The following is an 11,608-nucleotide window of genomic DNA, read 5'->3' on the forward strand; positions in this document are numbered from 1 at the left end:
AAAGGTATTTAATTATATTAATATTTTATGTTTGATAATACAATAATAAAATAAATTTCATTATTATAAAAATTTATTATTATAATAGCCAAACTAGCACTAGGCAAGTGTGTAGACAAATAATTATTTATTAAAATAATTATAACAAATAAAACAATAAATGATTTTAATATTAAAATATATTTAAAATATAATAGTAAAATCATTTTAATCTTAAAAGCAAATGATATATTAATATTAAATCTTTATATAATAGTACATTTAAATTATATTAATATTTTGTATTTGATAATACAATAATAAAATAAATATTTTAAATATTTCATTATTCTAAAAATATTATAAATATTTAAAATATTATATATAATATAAAAAATATTAAATTGTATTAATATTTTGTATTTGATAAAATACTAAAATAAATATTTAAAACATTAAATTCATATAAAAATAATTATTATGATTTAAATTGATTTATTAACAATTAAATAGAGCAGATATACATTTTATTAGTAGTGTATTAGTAGTATATTTTCAGAGAGCATCTTTAAATTTTTATTTTGTTTTCTTAACAATATATGATTATGCATGCTTATATATTTTTTATATAATAAAAATATTATTAAAATATTCAATGCTCTAAGACACTGTGAAAATATTTGTAATCTGTATTTTTGTCTTTGTATCTCAACATCCTTCAATAAATATACTAAAGAAGCAAAATTACATAGGACAGTAAGAGAATATATTTTTAGAGACCATAATTTGAAATTTATTTTTGCCAATTTTTTTTATTAATTTAAATTTCATTTATTTTAGTATATACATCACTAAATGTTGTTATAGCAAGGCTTAAATATATATTTAAGCACATATTTATGCTTAAAATGTTTGTTCTTTTTATATTTATGTTTAAAATAAATTGTGGTGAGAAAAATACATTCAATTCAGGTTTATAATGTCTAGTCACACATTTTGGTTCCTCAAATTTTATTATTTTTTGTAGTGAAGTTAGTAATTTTGAACAAAAAGCAGATGATTCCAACACACATCAGGCATCCCTTTATGCAAAACAATCGTGCAACAGTCACGTATGCGCAGCTGCGTAGATCAAAGTGCGCTTCACTGCTGCTGTGTGTTATTGTGTAGGTAGAAGCGTGAGGTTCAGAAACTGCCTGTTTATTTGGTGTCTTTGTACCCACCTCTTTGTGACTGGATCTCCTTCTTGGCCTGCTCTAGAATGTTCTTGATGGCATCATCTGACCCAGTTTCAGGAGTTCGGATGCGAGGAGTGATGCTCCCTGTCGGAGAGGGTAAAGGAGAGAGAGGAGGGCTGATCAGAGAGCAGCTCCAAAGCCTCGCGTTTGATTGCTAGATCAATGGCTGCCTTTGAGAAGCTGGCATCAAGTGAGGGTGCGCTAACACGTGAACGCTTGACTTTCAAAACCAGAGCTGAGAGCATCACAACAAATGCAGGCTTTGGGAGGCAGCGCGGAAGCACTAGAAACGCTTGTACAGGAAAGCGGACTGCTTCTCTCTGGGGGTCTGAAGCGGTTCGGTGGGGTTTAGAGGGATGAGACATCTTCAGGATATCAGATGGGGCTTGTGGGATCGGTCAAAGACATGAAACACAGCTCACGAGCCATTTGACTTCCATAATGTGGAATCAGTTCAGAAGGAAATAGCAGGTGGATAATATTAGGTGTGATCTCTCAAGAAGCCTGTCGAGAACATGGCAGGGTCATATTTCACCTCAAAGTAAAAGAAATAAATGTTGTATATTTAATATATTTTTATTTATGTTTACCATGAAGATGATATTCTGTATAAGAAATATGTATTTTTGAAATTATTATTTAAATTGTAAAGTATTCATATATCACAGTAGTATTTGTTGTGATTTAAAATTCATGCATTATTATTCCCTCACTCTGGTTAATGCTAATGTTGTCTATAGGACCAATAAGGATGCTGCTCCAAGAGGATCTTTTGCTTGATATATTGCGCTATAAAAATATTAGTAAATAATCTAATTTATCCAACAAAAATACTATCATACATATATTTTAATATATTTATATATAATCGACCTGGCTTTAGTTAAAAATATCATATATGTAAAAATATTTTTAAAAATATTATATTATTTTATAAAATATATCAGTGTTTTATAAAATATATCAGAAGATAATTTATGCAGTTTATTAACTTACAGCATTATTAAAATATTTTATCTCTTAAAATGTTCTGCTATATTGTCATGTAATTTTTGGTAAAATTTATGTAAAATTAATTATTTTGATTTAATTTAACTATTACTATCAAACTTAAACATAGAATAAAACTATATATATATATATATATACATACATACATACATACAGCAAAATTATTTAATTTAACAATAATTTTTATTATTAATAAATACAAATAGAAAAATAGAACAAAAACTATATATATATATATATATATACACAGTCAAACAAAAAATTATTCTGACACCAGATATATTTTTTTTATATATTTTTTAAGGGTGCAGGACACTTCATTTATGAGGATAGCAAAATAAAGTAAACTGTGACATATTATACCCAAAAATTCTTCATACCGTGGACTACCAGTAAAATTGGGGACCAAAAATTAGATTTGACACTTTGACCTGACCATGTTTTGTTACATACCTTTCTCTTAAAGTTATCTGACATTATTAAGATGAATTTGCTCTGACACAGTTTAACTCTGAGATCTTGTAATATTTTATTACCAGTTTTTCTAAACTGTAGCGAATAAACTGTGATAATGTGAGAAATTTTGAAGGTGTCTGAATAATTTGTGATTTGACTGTGTATATATATATATATATATATATATATGGGTTGGTTCGGTCCACTCACCTCGCTGGCGAACCTGGATGGTGCGTAACGCCAGGATGTTCTGCTCATCCGACAGGAACTGCTTCATTTTGATGAAAGGCTCTTTGCCCTTGACGGTGAGCTTCCTCCAGGGTTTGGGTCGAGCCAGGATCTCGCTGACTGAGCCCTGCGAGAGGCCCAGCACGTAGTGGCCGAACACACGCTGACCAATGTTGTGTTTCAGCAGCTGCTCTTTGATCTGAAAGGCGATTTCTGCCGTGTCCAACTGATTGTCGTCTCCTCCCCCCGAGCTCCCGCTCTCCGATTGGTCACTTGGCATGCCTGTCTCCAAGGCGACGGGCATTGAGGCGTTCTGATTGGCTGACATGAGGGCCGCTTTGGCGGCGTAGAGGGCGGTGGGGAACGCCATGATGGAGCTGCCGTCTTTCTTGAAGAGCGGAGACAGGAGCTGCTTCTGCAGGAGCTGATCTCCAAAGCCTGTCGAGAACATGGCAGGGTCATATTTCACCTCAAAGTAAAAGAAATAAATGTTGTATATTTAATATATTTTTATTTATGTTTACCATGAAGATGATATTCTGTATAAGAAATATGTATTTTTGAAATTATTATTTAAATTGTAAAGTATTCATATATCACAGTAGTATTTGTTGTGATTTAAAATTCATGCATTATTATTCCCTCACTCTGGTTAATGCTAATGTTGTCTATAGGACCAATAAGGATGCTGCTCCAAGAGGATCTTTTGCTTGATATATTGCGCTATAAAAATATTAGTAAATAATCTAATTTATCCAACAAAAATACTATCATACATATATTTTAATATATTTATATATAATCGACCTGGCTTTAGTTAAAAATATCATATATGTAAAAATATTTTTAAAAATATTATATTATTTTATAAAATATATCAGTGTTTTATAAAATATATCAGAAGATAATTTATGCAGTTTATTAACTTACAGCATTATTAAAATATTTTATCTCTTAAAATGTTCTGCTATATTGTCATGTAATTTTTGGTAAAATTTATGTAAAATTAATTATTAATTATTTTATAATATTTTAATTTGCATTTATATGTAAAATATTAAAAATGTATGTATGTATGTATAAGTCAAACAAAAAATTATTCTGACACCAGATATATTTTTTTTATATATTTTTTAAGGGTGCAGGACACTTCATTTATGAGGATAGCAAAATAAAGTAAACTGTGACATATTATACCCAAAAATTCTTCATACCGTGGACTACCAGTAAAATTGGGGACCAAAAATTAGATTTGACACTTTGACCTGACCATGTTTTGTTACATACCTTTCTCTTAAAGTTATCTGACATTATTAAGATGAATTTGCTCTGACACAGTTTAACTCTGAGATCTTGTAATATTTTATTACCAGTTTTTCTAAACTGTAGCGAATAAACTGTGATAATGTGAGAAATTTTGAAGGTGTCTGAATAATTTGTGATTTGACTGTGTATATATATATATATATATATATATATGGGTTGGTTCGGTCCACTCACCTCGCTGGCGAACCTGGATGGTGCGTAACGCCAGGATGTTCTGCTCATCCGACAGGAACTGCTTCATTTTGATGAAAGGCTCTTTGCCCTTGACGGTGAGCTTCCTCCAGGGTTTGGGTCGAGCCAGGATCTCGCTGACTGAGCCCTGCGAGAGGCCCAGCACGTAGTGGCCGAACACACGCTGACCAATGTTGTGTTTCAGCAGCTGCTCTTTGATCTGAAAGGCGATTTCTGCCGTGTCCAACTGATTGTCGTCTCCTCCCCCCGAGCTCCCGCTCTCCGATTGGTCACTTGGCATGCCTGTCTCCAAGGCGACGGGCATTGAGGCGTTCTGATTGGCTGACATGAGGGCCGCTTTGGCGGCGTAGAGGGCGGTGGGGAATGCCATGATGGAGCTGCCGTCTTTCTTGAAGAGCGGAGACAGGAGCTGCTTCTGCAGAAGCTGATCTCCAGGAAGCTTCTCTGAGAAGGGGCGGGGCAGTTCGTGGATGGAGGAAGGCGTGTCAGTGTTGAGCGGTCCCGGGCTGGAGGAAGTGCGGCCATCTATGGGCAGTGTTCCTGGAGGAGAGGAATACGACCCTGCTGGGCGACTCACATCCTTACTGGAGTCCTCAGAGTGACCCTTGTCTTAGACAGAGAGAGAAAACACATGTTTGCTTGAGAAAACTGATAATGGCTTTAAAATCTGACATGGTGAGCCATATTAAATGCTGCTAATTTGACAGAAATGTTTTTCACAGCTACTAAATAAATAAAGTCAAAATAAAATATTAAATACTCATTTATACAGTTTAGCATTATTAAATAATTGTAGTACTTATGTAAAATAATATAATTTTGATTAGGGCTGGGTAAAAAATATTGATATCTTGATTTGAATCGATTCTAATTTTTATTAAACAATATCGATTCTTAAATCCCAAGAATCGATTAGTCTAGCCTGTTTTCAGTTAATGGACGGAACATTGAAGCGCACCTCCCATCCAATAAATCACAATAAGCATTGTGCTTTGGTACTTGTGACAGTTGACTTGTGGAGTGACAGATCACTGTAGAACTGATCATCTCCTCCACATTAATACCAGTTTCAGCACAAAATAAACATGACTAAACATCCGAAGGTAAGCTAAAAGAAAGAGTACAACTTTACAATCCATATCCTGTCTCATGTAATCGCTCAATCAGGGTTTCAGCCGCGCAAAGACGTGAGTAAAACGGCTTGTAAACAATTCATGTAACATCACATTTACCTCAGAAAGGTTTTTCACAGCTACTAAATAAATAAAGTCAAAATAAAATATTAAATACTCATTTATACAGTTTAGCATTATTAAATAATTGTAGTACTTATGTAAAATAATATAATTTTGATTAGGGCTGGGTAAAAAATATTGATATCTTGATTTGAATCGATTCTAATTTTTATTAAACAATATCGATTCTTAAATCCCAAGAATCGATTAGTCTAGCCTGTTTTCAGTTAATGGACGGAACATTGAAGCGCACCTCCCATCCAATAAATCACAATAAGCATTGTGCTTTGGTACTTGTGACAGTTGACTTGTGGAGTGACAGATCACTGTAGAACTGATCATCTCCTCCACATTAATACCAGTTTCAGCACAAAATAAACATGACTAAACATCCGAAGGTAAGCTAAAAGAAAGAGTACAACTTTACAATCCATATCCTGTCTCATGTAATCGCTCAATCAGGGTTTCAGCCGCGCAAAGACGTGAGTAAAACGGCTTGTAAACAATTCATGTAACATCACATTTACCTCAGAAAGTATATTCGGTGACCATAAACTCGTTAGTCAGCCAGAAACATAATCTGTAGAGAGGAGCATTTTGCTAAATATATGCACCATATAACATTCATTATAATTCTTTACCATTCTTTAATGTTTTATTTATGTTTGAATAAATCAAAAAAGTTTTTATGACAGCCACTATTTAAATGTGTATATTTAAAAAAAAAAAACTAACTGAAGTAATTGTAACTTAATTATTATAAAAAAACGTCAGTAAGTGCAATTTAAGCAGATGTACAGCACAAATCAGTCAATTTTAACCTTCAATATTATAATGTAGTACCAACTAACTCTCATGTATATTTTACAGCAAATTTGGCATGTACTGTACCTGATATATATCCAAAATAATCGATATTGAATCGAATCGTGAAATTTGTGTCAAAACCCAGCCCTAATTTTGACATGAATTCATTAGATTTTAAATTAATAATGGGATTTAATTGAATTACTAGTATAATTGAAATACAATATAGAATTAAAAAGTATATACATAAGTAAATTTTATCATTATAAATAATCATTATTATTAATAAATAAAAATAGACAAAAATAGAATAAAAACTATATATATATATATAGAGTCGATACAGTTTATTTAGCATTATTATACAACATATTTAACCACATAAAATGTTTAGCCGTATTTCCCTTAAAATACTGTGGCAGTACCATGGTACAGTGAAGATGTCAATGTTTCTACCATAGTACCATATATTATGACTCTAAATGAATAACATATTCATGTACCATGGTATTTACATGGTACTCCAAGGAAGTGTTGTTTTTAGTATCATTGAGATACTATTATAGATTTTTTTTTTTATATTTTGAATGTTTTTTTTTATATTTTCATTTCAAGTTTTAGCAATTTATTTATGTATATATACAGTATATATATATATATATATATATATGCATTTATTTATTTATGTGTGTGTATGTGTATGTATGTATGTCTATATGGTTTTTATTCATTAATATTCATTAATATTTCAGTTTTAGTTATTTTACTACAAGTTAAACTAAATGAAAATGAGAAACGCTGCTTTGGCAAAGTTTATTTTTTTATATTTTATTTTCACTTAACATTTATTTCAAGTAACAAAAATATTTTTTTATGGTTTTAGTTTATTGTCCTTGTTTATTGTACTTGAAAGATGAAAGGGAAAAGTTTAGTCGCACATCTGTGAACGTAACAGACACATGCTTACCACTGTTGTGTAACACTCTGACTTTATCCACAAGAAATTTGTGAGAGGGCAGAAAGGCGTCTTTGTCCAGCAGTAGAGCCTCAGCGGTTTTGGCCGATTCCTGCACACACACACACACACACACACACACAGGGGCAGTTAAACTCTCGTGATCGATGCAGATCTACATTATGGATGACGCTAGTGAGGCGTTCACACGGATCGCTGTGGCGTTTCCTCATTGACAGATGCAGGCAACTGTTTTTGTGGAGAACTTTATTTGTCTTTTATTTGAGAGGGTCCGTAACCGTATGTCAATATAACGCAGGACTGTTAAACAACCCTACAGCTCAGCAGGAAGAACACTTGCTTCACTCACCTGAGATGAACTTCCGTTGGCTGATGCCAGTTTCATGGCTTTCAGGATGCTGCAGGAGACACGACGATCCGTTAACATCACCGTCATCGTACTACATCGCCTTTATAACATGCGTTCCAGCAAAACCTCACCTGAGTTCTGTTTTGATCTCTTCATAATCCATCTGGGACTGTAGTTTGGCCTCCAGGGTCTGTGAAGACACAAATCAAGATGTTAATTATGGGTCATTAATAAATCATTACAGTCCAGAAAGACAACAGATGAAAACACAACCAAAGTGGAGCAAGACTGATTTGTTTGGTTTCTTATAAAATCAAAATGATGCTTTAAACAAACACTACTGCTTCAAACGTTTGGGGTTGGTACGATTTTGTGTTTTTGAAAGGAGTCTCTTCTGCTCACCAAGACTGCATTTATTTGATCAAAAATACAGTAAAATCACCAATATTGTGAAATATTTTTTTTGTTTTAAAATAAATGTTTTCTATTTGAATATGTTTTAAAATGTAATTTATTCCTGTGATCAAAGCTGAATTTTCAGCATCATTACTCCAGTCTTTTATAAACAAAAATCTTACTGTGATACATATTTTGATAAATTTAATGTATCCTTAGTGAATATTAAAAACGGCAACAATTTTATGTTTGTTAATGCTGTTTTTGCTCTCTTTTACAAAAGTGCTGGAATCTCTGGATTTTTGGATGCAGTGTAAGTTGCTTTGGATAAAAGCCAACGTAAACATGGTAAAAAGTGTTAAATGGAGCTGAGAATACTATGCATATATGCAAATACATATGACACTCTTATTAGCAGCTGGAAGCATATTCAAATCAACCAAAAATATGTGAAAATGTGCACGTGTGCCGCTTTAAAACAAATCTGCAGCCATGATTATCGAGTTGCATTACATTACATACTTTTAAACTATAACATCCTGACCTCATATTATGGCTCTCACCTCTATAGCTTCTGACTTATAGGCCAGCTGCCGCTCCAGCTCTGTGATCTGATTGGCCGAGGAGTCCTGGACTTCCTGTAAGGTGAACTGGATTCTCTGGACGTTCTCGAGCAGTCGCAGGATCTCTCTGTCCTTGGAGAACAGCACCGCCTCCAGCCGGGACAGCGAGGTCTCGTCTCGCTCCTCGCGCTCCCTCTCCTGAGACGGCAAATGAAAGGAGATCAGGGGGACGAGGGGTCTTTTCAACTTCTAAATCTGCTCCTGCTCGCTGGCTTCCTGTAATCACAGCGCCTCAAAGAGCCACTAATGAGGTTCCAGTGGTGTGGGAGCAACTGATCATTTCCTCCCACTGCAGATTGGACGTGTTAAGGTGGCAATTTGCAGTCGCCCCGGCTTTCATCTAAAAGAGAGAGTAATTCGTACCTCCTTGGGTCGCTCCTCTGATGGGCCGGTCCCTTTAGAAGTGCTGGCGAGCTGCTCCCTCAGCTTCTCCACCTCCCTCTGGGCCAGATCCGCTCTCTGCCATCAAACACACAAGTTTGGAAAACTTTAGAGGAGCCTGTGTGTGCAGTAACCCCAAAAATATTTAGACACTTGCGCCACACTTAAAGCAAGAAATGGAACAGTTCATTTAAACGGTAATACACAAATTTCAAAGGTCTCTAAATGATCAAAACGATCCAAACTTTCCTGATATACCTGTTGAACACAATCTACTCCATGCCTTCTTTCGTCTGATTGATCGTTTAGACTTTTTTTTTTTCCAAGTAAAAGGCCTTTTAGTATACTTGTACAAACGTCAGCTTGTGCTTCATGTGTCTTTTTGCTGTCAAATCTTTACTGATTTTTATAAACATAAAAATAACTTTGATATTGTTAGTAATATTTCAAGATGAACACTTACTGGACTGAAACAGGTTTACTTGATTACCCATCTTTTTTTTTTTTTTTAGAAAAATCATATTAAATGTGAGTATCAAATATGATCATCAGGCTTTTGAGAAAGGTTTATTTGTTCATCTCTCAATCATCATTATATTGCATATCAAGCTAAATTAAAATGAGAAACTAGCTGAAATAAGATACGTTTTTAAATATATTATTTTATTGACATTAAAACCATTTTTTTTAAATGGTTGTAGTTTTAATTTTATAATACTATAATAACCCTGATGCCACTTTTATTGCAGATTGTATTGTTGTTGTTTTTAATATTTAGAATTTTTTATTTTTTTATTTCATTTGAATTTTAGTCATTTAAACTGTGATTTTGTGATTTTTATTAGATTTTATCTTCAGTTTTTGTTTGTTATACTCATATGTCAAGTTCAAATAAATTTAAATCAGAAACTAAAATACGTTTTTGAAATTTAGAAATTTAAAAATGTAAATTTTTAATGTTTGTAGTTTTAGTTAACTATAATAACCCTGGTGTCATAAGTGTTTTTGGCCACTTTTATGTTTTTATTTTTGTATTTTCCATTTTCATTTGAACTTTAGATAAAGTTTTAGTAATTTTTAAATATGTTTTAAATATCTATATATATTTTTTCTATACATTTTTGTTCTAGTTATTTTAGTACATCCAGTAAAACTAAATTAAAATGAGAAACTAGTTAACACAAAATAAGTTAATAAAAAGTAATACATCAAAAATATTTTATTTTATGTTTTTATGAGACGTAGTTTCAGTTAACTATAACAACCCTGGTACCAAAGTGTTTTTTCAGCCATATATATTACAGACTGTTTAGGTTTTGGACGGCGTGCAGTAAAATGCTGGGAAGGCAGTTGGAGCATCAATACAAATCAGAGCCAAACATTCCCAGAGATCCAGAATCAAATGAACAATCAGCCCGAACGGAGCAAGAACGCTCTCGAAAGCCCAATCAGAGGAGATTTACAGGTGCCGCAGGTAAAACTGCGTTCTGCTGAGGCGCGTGTTTACTTGCAGGCACTTTCTTCTCAAACAGTTTACCTGCTCTGTCACACTCGGCCTGCTAATTAATGACTCATTTTCGAATCATTTATCTAAGAGCTGCTGGCGAAGGGAGAAAAAGCAAATCACAGTGGAAAAAAAGGAAGCAATCAGCGCAATGAGGTAACTAACAGCCTTCCTGGTTCGCCACATCGCTCTCGTCTCTCAGCATCCATCTCTCTCTCTCCTGTCCTCCGACGTTCGCACGGCACCATGGGAAAGAGTGCTGGCTAATCACGGGCCTGCGAGAGCGAGGACGAGGAGGGTGGTGGGGGAGGAAGAGGGGCAGCAGGGGTGTCTAATTAAACTCAAAGCTTGATTACGAAGGTGATTAACTTGGCGACGCGGCGTCTCAATCAGAGGCTGAGAGGAGGGCTCCACACTCACCTGGTTGGCCTTCTTCAGGTTCGCCATTAGCGCGCCCATCTCCTCCACTCTGGAAGACACAGACCTCGCGTTAAACAACATCACGTTTAATGCTCACATGCAATTACACACAGATTCATGCTGCTGAAAAAATGCACAGAGTGCCACGTTTAGTTGGAAAGTTGTTCTGAAATGAGTTGCCCAAGCGACACAAAGGATTAAATAACAATAAATATAGCATTTAAACAAGTAGTTTACTACATTAAGTTTGCTAATGTTAACTAGCTTAGCTATTAGCTAGTTAGCATACCCTTGATTGCAGTCATTATAGTAAAAAAAACACACAAAAAAACGATTTTTGCTACTTGAAATAAAATAAACATTAACTGAAATAAAATAATATAAAATAAACTTTATTTCAGCTAGTTGCCAAGGCAATATTTCTCATTTTCATTTATATAAACTTAACTAAATAACTAACGCTAAAATTGAAAAAAAAAAAAAAAAT

The 11,608-nt window shown here is 33.7% G+C and overlaps 1 protein-coding gene across 1 annotated transcript in view; it reads right to left on the reverse strand.

Moving 5' to 3' along the window:
* Positions 1-11,608, reverse strand: part of LOC107754419 (homeobox protein cut-like 2) — a gene marked incomplete at its 5' end in the record, with an annotated part of 33,653 nt that overhangs the window by 12,829 nt on the left and 9,216 nt on the right. Inside the window, 8 exons of the mRNA XM_016570856.1 lie at positions 1,203-1,301; positions 4,413-5,039; positions 7,440-7,539; positions 7,798-7,846; positions 7,929-7,987; positions 8,757-8,954; positions 9,180-9,275; positions 11,122-11,170. Of these exons, the coding sequence (XP_016426342.1) occupies positions 1,203-1,301; positions 4,413-5,039; positions 7,440-7,539; positions 7,798-7,846; positions 7,929-7,987; positions 8,757-8,954; positions 9,180-9,275; positions 11,122-11,170 (1,277 nt within the window). The remainder of the gene's footprint in view (positions 1-1,202; positions 1,302-4,412; positions 5,040-7,439; positions 7,540-7,797; positions 7,847-7,928; positions 7,988-8,756; positions 8,955-9,179; positions 9,276-11,121; positions 11,171-11,608) is intronic.

This window comes from Sinocyclocheilus rhinocerous, unplaced genomic scaffold (genome assembly GCF_001515625.1).
Source record: "Sinocyclocheilus rhinocerous isolate Xijiao unplaced genomic scaffold, SAMN03320098_v1.1 scaffold1223, whole genome shotgun sequence".
NCBI classification, from domain to species: Eukaryota; Metazoa; Chordata; class Actinopteri; order Cypriniformes; family Cyprinidae; genus Sinocyclocheilus; species Sinocyclocheilus rhinocerous.